The following is a 22795-nucleotide window of genomic DNA, read 5'->3' as shown; positions in this document are numbered from 1 at the left end:
GGGTTTTTAGAGGCTCCCTCCACCATGAATTTGCCCACACTGGGCTGGTTAGAGGCTCCCTCCACCATGAATTTGCCCAAACTGGGCTGTTTAGAGGCTCCCTCCACCATGAATTTGGCCTAACTGTGGTTTTTAGAGGCTCCCTCCACCATGAATTTGGCCTAACTGGTGTTTTTAGAGGCTCCCTCCACCATGAATTGGTCCAAACTGGGGTTTTTAGAGGCTCCCTCCACCATGAATTTGCCCAAACTGGGCTGTTTAGAGGCTCCCTCCACCATGAATTGGTCCAAACTGGGGTTTTTAGAGGCTCCCTCCACCCTGCTTTCCCACAACTCTGCTGGTTAGAGGCTCCCTCCACCCTGATTTCCCACAACTCTGCTGGTTAGAGGCTCCCTCCACCATGAATTGGTCCAAACTGGGGTTTTTAGAGGCTCCCTCCACCATGAATTGGTCCAAACTGGGCTGGTTAGAGGCTCCCTCCACCATGAATTTGCCCAAACTGGGCTGTTTAGAGGCTCCCTCCACCATGAATTTGGCCTAACTGGGGTTTTTAGAGGCTCCCTCCATCATGAATTGGTCCAAACTGGGGTTTTTAGAGGCTCCCTCCACCATGAATTTGCCCAAACTGGGGTTTTTAGAGGCTCCCTCCACCATGAATTGGTCCAAACTGGGCTGTTTAGAGGCTCCCTCCACCATGAATTGGTCCAAACTGGGGTTTTTAGAGGCTCCCTCCACCATGAATTTGCCCAAACTCTGCTGGTTAGAGGCTCAATCCACCCTGATTTTCAAAAGAAATGTTGGTGCCAACCTCAACTTACTACAAGGGCCAAATTCACTGCTGGTGACAAGCTCTCCTCACTCCAAGTGCCAAATACACATGTTTCAAGGTGTTTTCCTACTGTCAGAGAGGTGGTATTGAGTGTGTAAAGTGTGTAGTTGTTAGGCTGTGATGTTGGGGTAATAGAGGGTCTTTGGTGTGTTAGATGCCCCCAGACATGCTTCCCCTGCTGTCCCAGTGTCATTCCAGAGGTGTTGGCATCATTTCCTGGGGTGTCATAGTGGACTTGGTGACCCTCCAGACACAGATTTGGGTTTCCCCCTTAACGAGTATATGTTCCCCATAGACTATAATGGGGTTCGAAACCCATTCGAACACATGAACAGTGAGCGGCTGTTCGAATCGAATTTCGAACCTCGAACATTTTAGTGTTCGCTCATCTCTATTAATTATCTTCATATTAAAATACCTTAATATATTGTATAAAGGACACAATCTTTGGCCACAGGTATTATAATTTCCTGCATTTTTCTAAACATTTTACCCTCTTGAAACAAGTCTAACAAAATAGCAAAATAACAAAAAGTCTAATAAAAAAATAAAATGAAAATTAATGAAATGAAAAACCTAATAAAAGTAGAGAAATCAACTAATATTAATTATCTTCATATTAAAATACCTTAATATATTGTATAAAGGAGTGGACACAATCTTTGGCCACAGGTATTAGCATAGAATTCCATTATACATCTTTAACCCCTTAAGTACACAGCCTAAAACCACCATATGGACGCAGCCTCATATTTTAAATATGACATTTGTCACTTTATGTGGTCATAACGTTGGAGTGCTTTAACCCATGAAAGTGCTCACACGACGTGCTGCAGTGCTTTCAAACAGCTGATTAGCAGAGGCCCTTGCATTAGCCCTAACTCATCTTTTATTAATTACCTCAGCAAACAACTAGAAAACCTCTTTAAGTCTAAGGCAGCAAAGCATAGCAAAGCTCAGTTGCGGGGAGATTGGGGGGGAGTTGGTGGCTTGGACATCCTGGAGCTCAGATGTCTCTAAAGTGAGCGTCATCTGAAGTCCACTATAAGGGAAGAATTTCTCTGGTAAAATGGGCAAGACAAGATCCAAAAGCGTCATGGGATCCTCCACCTCTCAGGCACCTAAGGTGCCGCCTATTTTTACCCTCACTGGGACTACTGGTGCTCCTCAGATGAGTCAGGCACTGAGGTGCCATATTCCCTGCCACTGTCTGTATGTAAGCATAACTTCTAGTATTTCAAACTACTACTGTTATGGTGCTGCAGTAATTGCTTAGAAAAATCAAAAATGGTGCTTGCATTATTGCCCAGTAGCCAAATTTACAAATTAGTAGAGATGAGCGAACACTGTTCGGAACAGCCGTTCCGAGCAGCACGCTCACAGCACGCTCCCATAGAAATGAATGGAAGCACCTGGCACGTAGACTTTGCCGGCGGCCGGCCGCTTAACCCCCCGCGTGCCGGCCGCTTCCATTCATTTCTATGGGAGCGTGCTGAGAGCGTGCTGTTCGGAACGGCTGTTCCGAACAGTGTTCGCTCATCTCTACTAATTAGTCATGGCATAATCAGAGTCAATTGCTTACATTTATCTCTTAACTACAAGCTTGCTTTTACCAGTACTCTGGCGTCCATCTTCTGCCATACAGCGGCCATAGGACCACAGCTCTGCACAGCACAGCCAGAATACTGGTGAAGATGAATACAAGCCATCTATATTATCTTGCAACCCTTGCCTGCATGGAGGGGCTGCTATGGGTCATTATACTGTATGGAGGGGAAACTATGGGACATTATACTGTATGTTGGGGCCACTATGGGACATTATACTGCATGGAGGGGCCATTATACTGCATGGGGGCCACTATGGGACATTATACTGTATGTTGGGGCCACTATGGGACATTATACTGTATGTTGGGGCCACTATGGGACATTATACTGCATGGAGGGGCCATTATGGAACATTATACGGCATGGAGGCCACTATGGGATCGCTTTTTCACTTTTTTTTTTTGAAAGACAGAATTAATAAATGCATGAGGACTTGTAACTCGTCACTAACCTGCAACACATCTCTTTTTTGCTCCCCCCAGTTTCACAACAGGTTTTTCCATTCCCATGATTATTTAACATTTTCTTCTCAATGTGTGAAAATGAAATCCGCCATGTATCTGAAAAAAAAAAGCCTCCAGTTATTTCACTTGGGTATATACCGCCACTGTTTTCTGATAAAACAGAATACAAATGCCAATAATATTAGCTGTAATAATAAATAGTTGCCAATGTAGGAAGTATGCAATGCCTCCATTGACACCCATAGTTACAGCATTTAAGAATAATAAAACATTCATCCATGCACTTATATCTCACAAATGTAACTAAAATTACTATGATTCATCTTTAACCTTTAAGGATGCAGGGTAGTTTGTACATTAATGCTCAGCGTCTTTTTTCCTATTTTCCTATGTTCAAAACACGGCGAGTTGAGTAAATGGCAAATAGCTCAATTTTTGTCTCATCTGATCAGAGCACCTTCTCCCAATCACTCTCAGAATCATCAGATTGGTCAGATGAGACAAAAATTGAGCTCTATGGCATTAACTCAACGCGCTGTGTTTGGAGGAAGAGAAATGCTGTCTATTGACCTAAAGAACTACTTCACCGCATCAATGGGAGAATGGATGGAGCCATGTATCGTAAAGTTCCGAGTAACAACCTTATTCCCTCTATCAGGACATTAAAAATGGGTCGTGGCTGGGTCTTCCAGCAGGACAATGACCCAAAACATACAGCCAAGGCAACAAAGGAGTGGCTCAAGAAGAAGCACATTAAGGTCATGGAGTGGCCTAGCCAGTCTCCAGATCTTAATCCCTCAGAAAACCTATGGAGGGAGCTGAAGCTCTGAGATGCCAAGAGGCAGTCTCAAAATCTTAATGTTCTAGAGATGATCTGCAAAGAGGAATAGACCAAAATTTCTCCTGACATGTGTGCAAACCTCATCAACTACAAAAAATGTCTGATTGCTGTGTGTGCCAACAAGGGTTTTGCCAAGTATTAAGTCTTGTTTGCCAGATGTATCAAATACTTAATTCTCTATGCAAAATGCAAATAAATTTATAAATTGTGATTTCCTGGATTATATTATTGATTCTCAGTGTCTCACTGTTAAAATGAACCTACCCTTAAAACTGTAGACTGTTTATGTCTTTGTCAGTGGGCAAACTTACATAATCAGCAAGTAATCCAATAATGATTTCCTGTAAATAAACAGCCTGAAACATCAGCAGTGTATCATGTCATTTGTATCTAGCTCCCATCATGATATTGGGAAATTGATATTGGGAAAGAATCTCTAGTACAGCGGATGCCGGGTCAGTATCGGTGGCCCCTTCTCCCCCGGGGCCGGTCCCCACCGGCCCCATACCTGTACAGTTGCAGGCCGGCTCCTGCGCAGCGATATCGCAGGAGCCGACCTGTTCGGGTGAGAGCCGGGAGTCTAATGAGGCTCCCAGGCCTGTCACGGCTATATTAGTATTGCGGCTGGGTCTATGACCAGCCGTAATACTAGTATACAGAATGTCCCATAGACGGCAATACAGTTGTATTGCCGTCTATGGGACTTGCAATCAAGTGACCGCAGGTTCAAGCCCCCGGGGGGGAATAAAATAGTAAAAAAAAAAAAAGCTTTAAAAATATATAATAAAAATATGGAATAAAAGTTCTAAATCACTCCTTTCCCTAGAATATATATAACAGTAGAAAAAAACACTCTATGCGTCCCCGTACAGCTGCAGGGTCACCTGTCAATGTGGCCTTGCAGCTGTTGCAAAACTACAACTCCCATATATTAAATATTTTACCATTTTTTGCTTCAAAATTTTTTTTCCCCTATTTTCCTCCTCTAAAACCTTAGAGTCTTATAGTCCAGTGCGTCTTATAGTCCAAAAAATACGGTATGTATAGAAAAGACAAAAATTAGCAGCACTATGGAGCTATGTCATTTCAATTGGATATATACAGTATTTGATAAAATGATAGTCTTCCTAAATAATTTGTTCCTAATACTACACTGCAAATATTTATGTTTTATTTAAAAGGGAACAACATTTTTTATGAAAATTAGTAAAGAATAGTTTTAATTCAATATAATTGCTCAGTGTTCTCTATCTGCCCAGTGCCATAAGTGGCATCAAGCACAAAAACTAACTGCACTGACAATGGTGGGGGTAGAGAAAAAAATTCCAACTATGCTGGAGTCAATGGAGCAGCGCCTAAGAACTGGAGATGGTGGATGTCTTTAAAGAATGTTAGAACTTTTCCCACTTCTTACCTGTTCCTTAACATTAAGCTGATGGCAGTATCCCTTTGCTAGAACTCATGTATAATCTCTGAGACATCAGACAGGAGATGCGGCACGTCTGTCCTTATAGTTATAAAAGAAATCTGAAAAATCATATAAAACTATTACCTTTATTCACTTCTTCGTTTCCAATCATTGCTTGTTTGGGTACCATATTAATGTAGCTTTTTTTATATTCCTGTTTAACTTTCGTACCAAGCCAGTCATCAATATTCATTCCACCAGTAGTTTCTTCAGGCCAACTGTTAATTGTAAGGGCCAGAACCAGATCCACTGAAATGCCCTGAGGTTCATGTTTAATGATGAGAGTTACTGCAGGGCTCCCAGGGTCTTTCCTCTGTACGGATACACCTTTCATTCCTATCAAAATTAATTATTAATGCTGAAAACATTTTTTTTCATTATATTTGTTGAGTTACTAATAAACTAATAAAGTAGGTGGGGCTGGTTGGAGAGGCACATACACAGGGGAGAGGTTTCACAAATAAAACTGTCACTTTGCTGACCCCGGCTGCTACTCCCCTGAGTTAGGGTCCATTCACGCGGAGTAAACGCACGCCCATTTTGGCACAATACATGTTTAAAGAATATACGTGTAAAAGTAAGAATCCCATTGACTTCAATGACATTTTTTACATGTGTAAAAATACACGCCAGAAAATGCGCGTTTACTCCGTGTGAATGGACCCTAATGGAGTCCAGATGATGGACAGCAGCAGTGCTTGGAGGTGGAATATTAATTATATACAGTTGAGTTCAGTAATACATGGTAAAATAATTAACATGGCTAGTCACCTCCACCGTTCTGACACTGCCGATGTGCACTGCTCTTTGGAAATGCATCCTTTGGCGAAACATTGGCTGAGGTGTCACCCAACTGTAGCCAACTGTGTGTTGGACCTGCTTTGAGAACCAAGAAGTGTTAAAACAGAACGGTGTGGGGAGGGGGGATGAGGTTAGTGGCGGTGAGTAGCCATTTTAGGCTAAGGCCCCACGAGCCGTAATCGCAGCGCTAAAGCGCTGCAGAAAGAACCACGGCATGAACGCACCGCAGTTCTTTCCGCAGCGCTTTTAAGAGAAAGTTCACAGAGTTTTCCTCTGCGGACGTTCTCTTAACATTATATCTACGGGAAAGCCGCCAGCGTTTCCAGAGATATAATTGACATGCTGCAATTTGCAAAGCCGCAACGGCTTTGCAAATCGCAGCATGTCCGCGCTGCGATTTCTTCTGCAAAGTGGGGATGGGATTCGCATGAATCCCGTCCACTTTGCCAGCACTGCACAACACCGTGATTTTTCCCACAGCGTCTCCGCTGCGGGCAAATCGCAGAGTTTACGTCCCGTGGGGCCCCGGCCTTAAAGATTTTATTATGTGCTGCCACCCTCAACTGCATATGATTAAGAACATTATAGAAATTTACAGTCCTATGAAAAAGTTTGGGCACCCCTATTAATCTTAATCATTTTTAGTTCTAAATATTTTGGTGTTTGCAACAGCCATTTCAGTTTGATATATCTAATAACTGATGGTCACAGTAATATTTCAGGATTGAAATGAGGTTTATTGTACTAACAGAAAATGTGCAATATGCAGTAAACCAAAATTTGACCGGTGCAAAAGTATGGGCACCTCAACAGAAAAGTGACATTAATATTTAGTAGATCCTCCTTTTGCAAAGATAAAAGCCTCTAGTCGCTTCCTGTAGCTTTTAATCAGTTCCTGGATCCTGGATGAAGGTAGTTTGGACCATTCCTCTTTACAAAACAATTCAAGTTCAGTTAAGTTTGATGGTCGCCGAGCATGGACAGCCCGCTCTCAAATCATCCCACAGATGTTCAAAGATATTCAGGTCTGGGGACTGGGATGGCCATTCCAGAACATTGTAATTGTCCCTCTGCCTGAGTCGATTTGGAGCGGTGTTTTGGATCATTGTCTTGCTGAAATATCCATCCCTGGCGTAACTTCAACTTCATCACTGATTCTTGAACATTATTCTCAAGAATCTGCTGATACTCAGTGGAATCCATGCGACCCTCAACTTTAACAAGTTTCCCGGTGCCGGCATTGGCCACACAGCCCCAAAGCACGATGGAACCTCCACCAAATTTTACAGTGGGTAGCAAGTGTTTTTCTTGGAATGCTGGTTTTTTTGGACGTCATGCATAACGCCTTTTTGTATGACCAAACAACTCAATCTTTGTTTCATCAATCCACAGGACCTTCTTCCAAAATGAAGCTGGCTTGTCCAAATGTGCTTTTGCATACCTCTAGCGACTCTATTTGTGGCATGCTTGCAGAAACAGTTTCTTTCTCATCACTCTCCCATACAGCTTCTCCTTGTGCAAAGTGGGCTGTATTGTTGACCGATGCACAGTGACACCATCTGCAGTAAGATGATGCTGCAGCTCTTTGGAGGTGGTCTGTGGATTGTCCTTGACTGTTCTCACCATTCGTCTTCACTGCCTTTCTGATATTTTTCTTGGCCTGCCACTTCTGGGCTTAACAAGAACTGTCCCTGTGGTCTTCCATTTCCTTACTATGTTCCTAAGTGGAAAGTGACAGGTTAAATCTCTGAGACAACTTTTTGTATCCTTCCCCTGAACAACTATGTTGAACAATCTTTGTTTTCAGATCATTTGAGAGCGGGCTGTCCATGCTCGGCAGCCATCAAACTTAACTGAACTTGAATTGTTTTGTAAAGAGGAATGGTCCAAAATACCTTCATCCAGGATCCAGGAACTGATTAGAAGCTACAGGAAGCAACTAGAGGCTGTTATCTTTGCAAAAGGAGGATTTACTAAATATTAATGTCACTTTTCTGTTGAGGTGCCCATACTTTTGCACCGGTCAAATTTTGGTTTAATGCATATTGCACATTTTCTGTTAGTACAATAAACCTCATTTCAACCCTGAAATATTACTGTGTCCATCAGTTATTAGATATATCAAACTGAAATGGCTGCTGCAAACACCAAATATTTAGAACTAAAAATGATTAAGATTAATAGGGGTGCCCAAACTTTTTCATAGGACTGTATTTACCTCAATCTCTGCAATGGTAGATCTGTCAACACATGTAGCATCCAGTGACTTATTATTATGTTTGTACACATTTTTTTGCCACCTAACAAGGAATCTTGCTGGTTTTTAAACTACCAGTTATTAATGTAAGACAAGTGTGTGACAAGCATGTGACAAGCTGAGTGTGTTGTATTATAATACTGACTGACCAGGATCACTTTTAGTACTCAATCTCATATTCTTGTTAAGTATTTTTGGAAATAGTGTTTTTGTTAACAAATACAGAAAAATTGTCAATTTATCACTGCAAAAATCCAAGATGACTCACGCAGGATGTTATAGTCTAATATTGGCCAATGTCATTTCTTTCCTAATTTTCTTTAACTAGAGTTTTTTGCAAAAAAAAAGAAAAACGAGACAAATACACACAAAATCAGAATTGCCACCAATCACTATTTTATAAATTGTAAAGAAAATGAATTGCAAAAAACAGGGCAGGAGACAGGCTAAAGAAGGTGGAGGAAACACTTGTGCTACTGTCACACCATTCAACAATTCAAGTACTAATACTAGCAATAAAAATGCAGATGGCAACAGGCAGCCCAGCCTGTAGACCTAAGGTTATTGTACTTCCTAAGAATAAAGATGAGGTTTTTGAAAGCAGTGAAACACAAATGCTGAGTCGGGGTTCTTGCTTCCTCTTCTGCTGTTGTAAAACAAAGAAATTATGAAGATAATCTTGTTTCCCTTAGTCCTAACAGTGGCACAATTTTCTGCCCTGTTTGCTGGTAGGACAGGTGGATTTTTAATTATCCAGTATTAACTTCACATGGCTTGACCCCTTTAAGAGGGCACAGATACCTCCCCCCTGCGTGTTAATATCAAAGTAATAATCAACATATAATGGAAAAAAATGTGAAATCGGGAGAGAAATCTTGTGCCGCTGTTAGGACTAAGGGAAACAAGATTATCTTCATAATCCTTTGTTCCCTGTCGTCCGTACCAGCGGCACAATGTGGGGAGATAGCGAGTAATTCCCCTTAGGGAGGGACCTCGGTGCATGTTGAGCCTAGCACAGTGCACTCAAAGGCAGTGTCCTCCGAGGAATGCTGACTTAAGGGTGCATTCACACTGCGGATACGCTCAGCTCATTCTGAACGTAAAACACGTTCAGAATGAGCGTGTACAATGCAGATCCCATTCATTTCTATGGGAGCCGGCATACGTGCGCTCCCCATTGAAATGAATGCGCTGCTTTTTTTCCCTATTGCTTTCAATGTGATACATGCGCATCACGGTCGGAGATAACCCATGCTTAGGGCAGCCGAGGCAAGCAGACTGCTTTTTGGAACGCAGGGAAACAGGGCCCCTGCGCAGACACCGCAGCCGCTGCAAGAGAGAGCACGAATAGTAAGTTCTGAGTTATTAGTATTGGAGAGCCAACAGGCACTTACCACTTCCCTGTTTCACTGTAGGAAGAAGCGACTGCAGCATGCCAGATTGCAGAGGTGAGAAGAAAGGGTCAATAACGGTGAATCCATAGGACCAGGTAAGACATACAGGTCCAATTCCTTTCTGTTTTTCTTTTTTTTCTATATTTTCCTTTTAAGAGGACAGAGAGTCCTCCCCCCGTCCCGTCCTTCCACACAGGACAGAAAAAAACACGCAGGGGCGAGGTATCCGTGCCCTCTTGAAGGGGTCAAGCCATGTGAAGTTAATACTGGCTAATTAAAAATCCGCCTGTCCTACCAGCACACAGGGGTAGAAAATATCCCACATTGTGCCGCTGGTACGGATGACAGGGAATATAATTTAGCAGGCTTTCTGCAATGTCAACCATGTCTTCTTCATCTTCACTGACACAGATCCCATTCCCTATGTAGTCATGTATCATCTGCTGAGAGAGATATTCCTCCTAGCCTAAGTCTTCCTCTTCTTGATGAACTGGATGTTTTGGGATGAAGAGGAGGCAGACGTGTAGGACATGACTCTTGGTGGTGGTGAAGGTAGTAGTGGCATGGGGTGTGATACTGATAGTTCTGCTGGTAAAAGCACTAGAAGACAATCTGGAGATGTCAATTGTGAAAGTTTAGAGGAATCCAATGACAGAACTACTGCAATAGTTGCCATGGCTCCTGCTGTCCCTGTTGTTTTTTTGTTTTTGTTTTTTTTTTTTTATAAAAAATAGGCCTTTATCTGCTGGAGTTACTTCAGCAAGTAATGGGCCCTATTTACTAATCCCACTCCTGCCTGTAGCTGCCTCTGCTTTTCCTTCAGCCCTTCAGGGGGCCCTGTGCATCCTATATCACATTGTTGATTCTGAAGAGCACCAGGACATGTGATATTTGATGCACGTAGCCCCCTGGATGGCTGAAGGTGAAGTGGAAGTGGCCATGGACAGGAGCAAGGATGGGTAAGTAGGGTGACGGGCCCACAGCAAGGGTATTTGTTGGGTGAACAAAACTGCTATTATTATACTTCTGGGTTTCTTCAGACCTCAGAGTATAATGACCAGAGTCACAGGGGAGGTGATCCATCAAAATAACAAAACAATGGCAAGGTACAAGATCTGCAAGCAGAAAATTACCAATGGCCATTCAGGCACACATTTAGGAACTAGGTCTCTCCATACTCACATGAAATGACATCACAAGCTAATTTGGCAAAATAGAATTGGCAATGGCACTGACAGGCACAGTGAGCAAGATTCCTTCTCCCACTGATCTTGTTTGTAGGCAAGACATATCCACACCTAGCACATAGTCTTTCTTTTTTCTCTCTCCATGCCAAGGTTAGTCATCCATAAGGGAATGTGTTTCAAGGAAACACCAATATGGACCTTGTTATCCAGATGCAACTTTAACTCATCCCTGGCCAAGTTACTGTCAGTGCAGTGGCTGATGTTCCATTTACTGGATTCCACTGTGTTTTGCCTCGATGGAGAATACCCAGCCACCACTATTTCTCTAGCAAAGCTGTTCCTGCTTGATGTCACCAAGTGAGCCTCGCCTGGGATATGTCCATGTAGGGAAGGATGCACATCATTGTCAACACAGGAGCAGTAGTGCCGGGCACAGTGGCACAAGCTGGAGTGTCTGTTTGAGCAGCAGAAGGTGGTGAATAATGAGTTATTTTAAACAATGTGGCATTTTAACCCCTTCCCGCCGATGGCATTTTTTGATTTTTGTTTTTCGTTTTTGACTCTCCTCCTTCTAAACCCCATAACTTTTTATTTCTCTGCTCCCAGAGCCATATGAGGTCTTAATTTTTGCGGGACAAATTTTTCTTCATGATGCCACCATTAATTATTCTATATAATGTACTGGGAAGCAGGAAAAAAATTCAGAATGGGGTGGATTTGGGGTGCAATGCATTGCAAAAAATCATCCTCTCTTTTGCAGGCTGCATAGACCAGCCTGCAAAAGAGACAATTTGCAGACAAGCCTGGGAGCCTGTACAAGGCTCCCGGCTGTCATGGCAATGGGATGTCAGCCCTGGAGCATGCTCCAGGAGCCGGCGACCCCTTATTTTAGGACACTCCCAGGGATAGATGTAGCTTGAAGCTCGTAGGCAACAATGCAAAATCTTTAATGGGGTCCCTACCAACCTTGTAGCATTTAAAATAGTAGTATATTTTATTTTTTTGGGGGGGAAATTGTGAGCCCCATATAGGGATCACAATGTACATTTTTTTCCCCTATCAGTATGTCTTTGTAGAATGGGAGGAAATCCACGCAAACACAGGGAGAACATACAGACTCCTCACAGATGCTGTTCCTGGCAGGACAAACTCCAGGACTACAGCACTGCAAAGCTGCAGTGCTAACCACTGAGCCACCATGTTGCCCCATTGAGCAGTGGTATATTTTATGTGGTAGATGGACCTTTGAGGCTCCCTTGGGGTTCAGGACCCAGTAGCAACAGCTACTGCTGTAACCTCTATAGCTATCCCCCTGCTCCAAGGATTTTACATTGCTCAAAGACGTGTATGCAGTTTATTTCTTAGATTATTAAGGTATCATTTTCCCACTGCCATATTTACAGCTCCTGATACCCTAGAGCAGTGGGAGGGTCACACAGGGCATCACTAATATAGTCATGATGCAGTCTAAAACCGTGGCAGCGTGCAGCATCAATTTGCATGATTTTGGGTGAAAACAGCTATGTCACCTGGAAATCTAAATGGCCATTACAATCATGTACACAGTTTGGGTATAGCTGCTGTTTTTGAGCAAAATCAAATGGACAACTAACAAGCAATTAAACATTGCAGCAGCTACATGCTATCGCTTCAATGGAGTCCCTGTGTGGCCCTCTCCAAAGATCAATTTACATTCCCTAATCATGATTTGTTGATTTCTGAGAAATCATGATTATAACTAAGTGTTAAAGGAGAAGATCAACTATAAAACTATGATTTATTGTTGATCGTTGATTTTGTAATAGTTTAATGTGTTGACTTGTATTGTGGTACCTGCAGGAGTAATGTTGCCACCCATATTCTTATTTTCAGCTCTTGTATGTGTGTTGCCTCCTCCTTCATCTTTTGCCTGTCTCCTGCCCTCTTTTTCCCAGTTATTATTTTTTACTGCACACTGCTTAATTATAATAGTGATTGATCGAGGTGTCAGGGGAGTTAATGCCCGTGATCATTGCAGTTATCGATAGTGGTCATTGTTGCTGGGTCTCCTCTGCATAATACAGTAGAGATTGGAAAAAGATCAGATTCCAATCGGCGATCGAGTAAATTTCACATTCGCGATTGGAATTCCGACCCGATCTTTTCCAGCGGGATCGAGATCAGAGGTTATCTCAAAATCGGCTCAACCCTAAAAGTGACTTTTCCCATAGAGGAGCATTGACTAGGGGATCAGCGATCGAGCAAATTTCACGATCGGGATCGAGATCGACTGGAAGTTGATAGAAATCGGATTTTAAAATCGATCTTGAAATCTCAAGATCGGCTCAACCCTAGTAGAGATCTATCGTCCGCTCAGCATCTCTGCAGCCACCATATTTAACTATCCGACATCCACTTTAACAGAGTTAATATTTTAAGTTCTGACACTGTGTGTGTGTCGATTTAGCTGTGTGTGTTTTTTGTTTTTTTTATTTCAAACAATTATTTCAGGAATATGAGCAAAGCACTAAAAGGGTGACCTGGTCAGAAACTATTAGACTATAATTGTGTCAGTTTTCTTTAAATAACAGATTTTATTTAGATCAGCACAGACTGAGAAACTATAGGAACTAGAGATGAGCGAGTAGTACTCAATCGAGTAGGTATTCGATCGAATACTACGGTATTTGAAATACTCGTACTCAATCGAGTACTAGTAGCTGTTCGAAGTTAAGATTCGATGCAGAACCAGCGTTGATTGACAGAATGCTATACATTGCCAATCAACGCTGGTTCTTCTCTTACCTTTAGAAGTCTTTTCCCTGCGCAGCGTCCCCGCGTCCTCTTCCGGCTCTGAATTCACTCTGCCAGGCATCGAGCCTGGGCAGAGCCGACTGCGCATGTCCGCTTGTAGAGCGTAATTGGATCATTAGTTAATATACAGGAGTATAATCTTACATTTCATAGGACTCACTTACCTGTCTTGGCAATAACATCCTTGATAAGATCTATGAATTCCTTCACTATTTTTCTGGCTAAAATGTTTCCTTCTGAATCTAGATATTTAAGCATGTCTTGTGGCATTCGACCTTTAAAAGACAATGTGTAGAAAGGACCTTTCCCATCGAGATTTTCCATGTGAATTGTCTTGAGAGTTGGTGGTTGGACTTTTAACATGATGTCAAATTCATTTGGCTTTGATATCTGTCAATGTGAAAATAATTAGTCAGGCATGCTATGCATTGTCATAGGAAAAAGCAAAAGTGGACAGCCAGTCCTTCTGTGTCCTGACCACACAGGGCACATAAGATGATACGGAGGGCTGCATGTGGCCTTGAGTTTGATCTATATGCTCTAAGGGGATAAATTCAAAGTTAACCAACATAACTACACTTGTAGAGAATTAATATTTGTAAATATTAGTGGATTATGGTGAACAGTTTTCTATTCAATTGCAACTACAGAGTTCTGAGTTTCTTGAATGCAACACATCTGCATAAAAAGCTGCATCATCAGAGGAGTGCCACTTCACCATTTCTACTGCTTTGATAGTCTCAGTTTCAGACTATTATAACTTCATGTTATGCTGCCTAGCTTTACCAGAAGCCTGGAAGACAAATCTAGCAAGCTCTGGAGCAAGAAGGGACCCTGAAAAAACAAATGTGACATGGACTAAGAATGGCGGGGCCCTGTGGCGAACTTTTGACATGGCCCCCCCCCCAACCGACACCGAAGACCTCGACCGACCCCCTCCTCTGCACTCTATTATGTCCCTTAGTAAGCCCTGCACACAGTATTATGTCCATTAGTGGCCCCTGCACACAGTATTATGTCCATTAGTGGCCCCTGCACACAGTATTATCCCCCATAGTGGCCCCTGCACACAGTATTATCCCCCATAGTGGTCCCTGCACACAGTATTATCCGCCATAGTGGTCCCTGCACACAGTATTATCCCCAATAGTGGCCCCTGCACACAGTATTATCCCCCATAGTGTCCCCTGCACACAGTATTATCCGCCATAGTGGTCCCTGCACACAGTATTATCCCCAATAGTGGCCCCTGCACACAGTATTATCCCCCATAGTGTCCCCTGCACACAGTATTATGCCCCATAGTGGCCCCTGCACACAGTATTATCCCCCATAGTGGCCCCTGCACACAGTATTGTCTATTAGTGGCCCCTGCACACAGTATTATCCCCAATAGTGTCCCCTGCACACAGTATTATCCCCCATAGTGTCTCCTGCACACAGTATTATCCCCAATAGTGTCCCCTACACACAGTATTATGTCCCACTGTGGACACCCATAAATAATTATTATACAGAGTATAATAATCAGAGACCCGGGGGAATAAAAACATTTTAAAAAAACCAGTTCCTTACCTGTTCCCCGGCTCCTATGCTGTCGGCCGTCGCTCTCGTCCTTCTTTAATGATGTCGGACGTCACATGACCCGGGAAGCAGGCCGGGTTCATGTGACATCAGAGACGTCAGACAAGTATGAAGGAGGCCTGGCAGGATTGTGGAGAGGTAAGTAACAGTATTTTTTACGTTCCCTTACCTCTCCCGGTCCGACGATCATTATACTCGGGGTCTTTGCAGACCCCCGAGTATAATGATAGTATTTGTGGGGCCCGCGGTGTCACTTGCCGATCCCGGCCTAGCCAGGATCGGCAAGTAAATAGGGCCAGTAACGGCCTATTGAAAAACAAAAACAAAAAACGCAGCGGTAGCGGCTGTCACCAGGCCCCCTGTGGCAGCCGCCTCCGCTGCCTCTACGGTAGTTACGCCCCTGATTGCCATACTATTTAATACATACACACGAGGGACACCTGTAATGAGGCAAAATGAGGTGGCAGCCTCAGGCGGCGCTATCCCTATCAAATTAAGGGGACAGTATTTTCATAATTGCTGAGCGCAACCTGTCCTGGGCTGGCTTAGAAAAACAAGCAGGGGAGGAGAGAAATTGCCCAGAAAGGAACTCAGGGCGGCCGTGTGGAGACAGCACTGCGCTTGCAGCTGCTGATATGTTTACTCATCTGTCCACAAGGTGGGGTCATGTGTTGCATGGTGGGCCAAGAAAAGGGGGTAACTATGTTGGGGCCAATTAAGGGAATTTTATGATCTGTGTCCTAATTAGGGGGCCCCATCATGTAAACAAACATAGGTATCTTTTTTTTTTGTTTTTGGATTGGGAGGGCGCAACATAAAAGCTAAGTTCATCCCTGCAACTAAATATAGTAGTTGTCAGGATACGGAGTCGCCGCGGTCTCCTTACTGCGCGGCGTCTCCCTGGGAGACGTGTTAGGAGTTCTATTGGGTGTGCTTAGGTCATTAAGGGTTAATCTTTTCCTTGCCTTCAGTCTCCATGCCATTAGCCATCAGGTGTGTTCTCTGCTGCTATTTAAACCCCACCCAGGCATGGATCCTTGCCAGCCATTCACTTTGTGTTTCCTGGTCCCCCTGCTCAGTCTGATTCCCTGTCTGTTTGTATTCAGTCTGTTCCTTGGTTTGTATACCCGGCTTGTATTTTTTACTATCCCTTGTCTTTTGATTTGGTACCTTTATTATATCTCCTGGCTTGACCTCTTGCTCGTCTGACCTTGCCTTCTCTTCTGTGTCTTGCTGGGACTTGTGGTCCTCTCTGGTTCCATGCTGTTTAGTCTTTTGTTTTGCATTGCAGTTACACTGTGCTTTCTGTTTAGGTGTGACCCCGTGACTCCAGTCCCTAGGACTTTCAGGGCCTCCTCTTCCCTTATCCTAGCCGCCGGGATAGAAGCGTAAGGAGTCGTGGTAGGCGCACTTCAATTAGGAAGTGCATTGGTCTGCCTCATCTCAGATACTACAGCATAGTCATAGCCGCAGGGCCTACGACCCCTTTTGTCATTAGTTGCACAGTGTTGCCTTCCCAGCTGTGTCACTTTGCACTGCCTGACCCTGACTCCAATCCTTACAGTAGTAGTTTCAGGACATTAGTGAAGATACTAAGATACTACAAATATTGTCTGCCATTTAGGATTCCCAGCTTTTCCAAAGCCAATGAAAGGTATATATGCATAATACTGCAGGGAAATAGAGTTGAAATATCAAAACACAACTAACTACCTATGTTCGCCATTCAGCAGTGTGGGAAAATTGGGTGATTTTCCTGGTGGAGCTGTACTGGGTTGTACTCTTGTCACTGTGCCTTATTGAGGTGCAGCCAGCTGGTGTCACTGTGTACACCACCATTTCTCCTAACTGCTAAAGGGCAATCTGTGGTGCAAATAGTGTGCCTTAGTGAATTTAGGTATTGCAAATTTCCTACAGCCCTACTCACTTTCATTTTGACTCTGCTTATTCCCATACATGTCCTTTTGTGTCCCCCACACATTACAGTGTCCCTTTAGTGCCCCCAATAGAGTATCATGCCCCCTTGTAGCCCCTACAATATAATGTCCCTTTAATAGTGACCCCAACATTATAATGTCCCCTTCAATGTGGGCTCACACTATACTATCTTACTTGATATAACCCGAACTGTATATTACATATTGTAATGTATAATGTGGGGGCCCTTAATGTGCCCCCCACATTATAATGTCCCCCTTCTGATGCCCCAACAGTATAATGCATCAAACAAAAAATAAAACTTATACTCATCTTCTCTTGCAGTCCTCTCTGGTTTGTGTTGTCTGTGGTTTCAGGGAGCATCAGATGTAATGTAGTGACCACATCACATCCTTTCTGCCTGTATCCAAACTGCCAGGAACACATAGTGAGGCAGGGAACAGACAGCAACATGCTTCACCTTTGTATTCAACTCATCTGTGTCCAATGGAAGCTGGAACATACCTCCCACCACTTGGAACAAAATGACAGTATCCAGAATCTGAAACTCTCCTGCTGAATCCAGGAGGGTTAGGAGGTATTAAATAATAGTGCAGGTACTATTGGTACTACTGTTAGCACTGTTAATTCTGCCGGTACTATTGGTATTGGCACTGTTACCGTATCTATTTCATATACCGTATATACTCGACTATAAGCTGACTTTTTCAGCACAGTTTCTATGGCTTATACTTGAAGTCAGGGTCCACAGAGCACAGAAAAGTGATGGACCTGCATGAATTAAACAAAGGGGGAGGTCCTTTAGTGCTACTGCTCTGTGATTGGCTTGTCATGTAAGATCATGTGACTGTGATATCATCAAAGGTCCTGTAGAACCTAGAAACTAGAATGTAATATCTGCAGATAAGTCAGTGGCCGTTATGTGCAGGATTCATTGTGTCTTATAGAAGATGTCTGTTGTATGGAGGAGAGGAAGCTACAGTAAAGTGATAGTAAAACACACAGGTACCTGCTGTGGTTACTATTCCTATTAATGTCAGGCATTTGGGTTTATTAATTTAGTTTCAGTAACTCCATGTGCCTCACATTAATAGCAGTTAACCACATCATGTCCCTCACATTACCCCCTGTGTGCCCCATATAATGGTAACTAACATGTGAGACACATGAGGGTACTAATGAAGGACCTTAATTATGAAGATACCTAATTATTACCTCCATATGTCCCACATATCTGCAATCCTTATGTGAGGCACACAGGGGGTTAATGTGAGGGACATGATGGGGTTAACTGCTATTACTATGATCCCCATGAAGTTACTAAGCTGCAATGCACATGACCAGACTTTTTATCTGCAATGGTGGATTTTCCCTCCTCCTAGGCTTATACTCGAGTCAATAAGTTTTCCCAGTTTTTTGTGGTAAAATTAGGGGCTTTGGCTTATATTCGGGTCGGCTTATACTCGAGTATATACAGTAGTTAGTTCTATGGGGAATTTCTTCCAACAAAATGGCCACAATAACTGTATAGACATAAAGTAATCAGACTAGATACTGCCCACTCTTCCTAAACTTCCTGGCTCATGTGCATTAAAATGACAATGTCCTCTATATGGCCACAGACATTATAGTGCTCCCCGCACACAGTTTAATGTCCCCTCAGTGGCCCCACTCAGTGTCTTTTTTTTTTCGACTGTAAATTTTATTAAATTTATCATAAAGAGGATTAAACAAATAGATACAGAAAATCTCCAGCGCCATGAAAGTATGAACAATAACCAATGATAAATAGCTAAACATAAAAATACTTCAGACTAGGGAATAACACACAGTATACCGTATACAGTAGGTATCTCACGGGTTCCATATAGACTGAAATGCCTCCACCATGTTATTCAAAATTATGGTCAGGTTTTCCGGACTGCGGCTAACTTTCATACGGGCAAGAAGGTCATTCACACATTGCTATGAGGCTCTTGGCTGCTGTACGCAAAGAAACAATCTGTCAGACTTTTTTCCCACGGAGACAAATTAACCAAGTAGGTGAGGGGATCTAGCAGGAAAGAATGCATCAGTCATGTCTTTCACCTCTGTGCAGAAGCCCAGTAGCAGAGGGCAGTCCCAGAAAATGTGGTAGAGTGTGCCCATTGCAGGATGAAAGTGCCAACATTCAGAGGGAATTGCAGAATTTAAAGGGGTTTTCCAGACAATTTTAAAAGTTCTGTTAGTGCTATTGATGGTTTAAAAGTACACCCATATACTTTTAGCAGTGTTTTGAATTATTTCTGTTTCTGTGGAAGCTCCTGGCATTTTCTGCATTTGTTTACCCGGTGTTAGCTTCCAGCTATGCAGCTTCCTATGTACCTTCCACACTACCTCCCTGTCATTGCTCTCCCCATCCTCTCTCACTCCATTACAGCCCCCTCCCTGTCTCCTTAGTAAGCTATCCTGCCCACTACTGCTGTCCGCCCCCTGTCTCCCTTGCTAAACTATACCGCTCACTATGAAGCCCTGCCCACCCCATCTCATCATACTTACCTATGTTCCATTCTGGGAGACGGCTCCTCCTTTCTCCTTCACTGTACACAGACCGGTACCTGTGCAGTAGACATGGAGTGCCATCTCTACTACGCATGTCTCGCAGCCACCTCCAGACTGCAAAAGCGCTTGAAGAGAGGAACAGGGGAGGAGCCATTCCCGGACAGGAAGGCATGTAAGTATTGATGGGATTGGGGGGGAGAGTACTGGTGACGTTCCACTTCAGAAGCAACGAAACGGAAAGTCATCAGATTATCATAAAGTGTCTCTGGGGAAGTCACTTGATAAGGACTATGGGTAATTATACTTTTTTTTAAAAAAAAAAATACATGTTAATTAGAAGTTAGGCAGGGGAGGGGTTTAGATAAGGGGTTAATTTGTATTTTATCCTGGACAACCACTTTAAGGAATGTAAGAAGGTGGGCTTATAGATTCCAATAAGTTGAGTGCAGGACAGGAGCTCTGAGAGCACATCTTACTCCTAAGCCATGCCCGTTTCTGGCAAACCCTGAGATCAACTTAATATCTGATCAGACAGCTACCATATTCTTTACTTGCATGTTCTCCTCTAGTTTAATTTCGTAGTTAGTCCAACATATGCATAGCTACCCTCTTATTTCCCTCTGGGCCACAGCTATTTGAACTCACCAGCTCAATCTCAACCCAAGTTTCTTCCTGTTGAGAAGCACTTTAAGTTCCTTGGTGATCCAGGGTTTGTTGTTTGGGTAGCATTTGAACTTTTGCACAACTTTTTGTACTCAGTGAACACTTGTTGGGGCCACAAGGGAATATTATACTTTATGGGGCTACAAAGAGGGTGCATTATAATATATAGAGTCTACAAGGGAATTTTATACTGTGTTGTGGCCAAAAGGGGGCATGATACTGTGTGGGCGCATTAAGGGGGCATATTATTAGCATATTGGGGCAAGTAAAGAAGTATTATACTGTGTCGGGGAGTACAAAGAGACTAGATGAAATTGGTTATGGTTGAAGGGGCACAGATAGAGTTAGAGGCATGGCTTATATGCAAATCTGCCTCAGTATGCTGCACAGATTTTGTCCCCCTCTTTCTGTTATCTGATAGTTGGGAGGTATGCAGATCAGTCTATTCATGCATTTAGTAAATTTAGTAAGATTTCTTGTGCAGATTTAATTAACAAGTCTACCAAGTTATGAAGTGACAATTCCTCCAAAGTGTAGAGTAGCTAGGCAAATATTACAATACAGGGTTCAGGAAAAGCTGGGTAACAAACCATAATTAGTTTCTATTAGTGGTTGTTAAATGCTAAATCCACCTAAATAAATCCTCCTCTTCACTCCCAAATTGTTCTATAGCTAGTTAAATTTGCTTTTCAGGATCCTGGAAAATCTGAGTTAAAAACAATATGAAGCTGCAAAAGAGATTGTAGAATATTAATTCTACCTAGCTAAATTAAATTGCAGCTAAACTTTCAAATAACTTTTGCATTTGTGTCATTAATAAATGTTGTAATGTACTTTATTAACAATTTTTTGCTCCTTTCTGTGAAATCCTGCATTTCTTTACTCTTTCCCTTGTTTCTGTATAGAGAGCTGTATCCTGCTTCTCACTTTGTACAATATATGGGTTTGTGTGAAATGAAGAGAAAATGAGCATAGGGAAGGGTCAGTTAAATCTCGGGCATTATAAAACTTAGAAACTTGCTTTTAGTGTCATAAGAAAGAGGAAATTCTGATATTTATAGAGAATAAAGGATACTTTGATCAAAACCCAGTATATGTTGCCTGCAAGATTTATGAGAAGCTGCTTGCTATTGCAACTTGCAGAAAATCATGCAGGCAGCTCTTTAGGTAAACCATTTGTTATATGTATTTGTTATTTCTTTAAAGTTTAGTTCCCCTTTAAAATATTTATCTTACCTTGACACGCTCGTAGTAGCTTCCAGTGGTTAGTTTCTCTGTATTCTTGAAAAGAGGATCATAGCTGAATTGATCAGACTTCAGGACTGTGTTTACAATCGCATTAACTTTCTGCGTTGCATTTGAAATCTCTTCCATCTTCAACTTTAATTTTCTATCAATCACATCTTTCAATCTCCTAGGGGCTCTGGAACTAACAGTTTTTATATCTTCTTCTTTAGTTGTTTTACTACATACTTTCTTTTCTGAAGCCACTTTAGTTTGTGGTTGACCATTTTCCTGTGTGTCATCTAAGGATTTACATTTAACATGTCTTACTTTTTGCTGTTTGTCTATCTTCTTCTTGTTTATAGAGGATTGATCTTCTGCTCTGTTGTTCGTCTCTAGGTCCATTGACTTTGATTTACTCAGTTTCTTCTCAGTTGTAGTTGCACTGTGCAAACCGACTGGTAAATATCTCACATTAGCTGTAAGTTGTGCTATCTTGTCCTTATGTTCTGGAGATTTTCCTTTATCTTCCCCTTCCTTTGCTGATGTGTCTTGTAAACGTTGATGATTTCTCTCAATTGGGCCATCTGTAGGGTTTTTCTTGCTCTTTGGTTCTTTCTGTTGGGATTTCCTTCCACTTGAATGTCCATCACATCTGTTGTCCACTTCAAATGATGTATAGTTTCCAGGTTTCTCCAAGTCTCTCTTTACTGGTAAGGTTTCACCATTACCTGATAGACCTGAATTATGAGGACTACGTCCCCTGCCTCTCGGTTCTTTCTGTTGGGAATTCCTTCCACTTGAAGGTCCATCACATCTGTTGTCCACTTCAGATGTATAGTTTCCAGGATTCTCCAAGTCTCTCTTTAGTGGTAAAGTTTCACCATTACCCAATTGACCTGAATTATGAGGAGAACGTCCCCTGGCTCTCGGTTCTTTTGGGCGCGTGGCCATTTCTTTGTCTTGAACTGGTTGTTCTCTGCCTTCCATTACTTGTGAGTTTTCGTCAAGTATGTGTGTGCTGCAAAATGTTTTTGTTCTTCCTTTTATAAGCTGAGCCCCTCCCAAGTCAGAGCGTTCATAAAGAAATGAAACTGAAAGCCTAAGTGGTGAAGAATCTCACTTAGCAAGTAATGTTCCTTATTTCTAATTATTGCTGACAACACCTTGTGGTGTGGTCATACAACCGGTTCACATCAGC

General features: G+C 42.6%; 1 protein-coding gene across 1 annotated transcript in view; it reads right to left on the bottom strand.

The window, feature by feature from the left end:
- Positions 1-22585, bottom strand: part of LOC142198503 (cyclic GMP-AMP synthase-like) — a 31339-nt gene extending 8754 nt beyond the window's left edge. The window contains exons 1-4 of the mRNA XM_075269537.1: positions 21607-22585; positions 13809-14034; positions 5297-5548; positions 2891-2999 (exon numbers count right to left, since the gene is read on the bottom strand). Of these exons, the coding sequence (XP_075125638.1) occupies positions 2891-2999; positions 5297-5548; positions 13809-14034; positions 21607-22584 (1565 nt within the window). The 5' untranslated portion in view covers position 22585. The remainder of the gene's footprint in view (positions 1-2890; positions 3000-5296; positions 5549-13808; positions 14035-21606) is intronic.
- Between the last annotated feature and the right edge of the window lie 210 nt (positions 22586-22795).

This window comes from Leptodactylus fuscus, chromosome 3, assembly GCF_031893055.1.
Source record: "Leptodactylus fuscus isolate aLepFus1 chromosome 3, aLepFus1.hap2, whole genome shotgun sequence".
NCBI classification, from domain to species: Eukaryota; Metazoa; Chordata; class Amphibia; order Anura; family Leptodactylidae; genus Leptodactylus; species Leptodactylus fuscus.
Note: the sequence above shows the minus strand (reverse complement) of the source record. Positions and strands in the feature narration are given on the sequence as shown.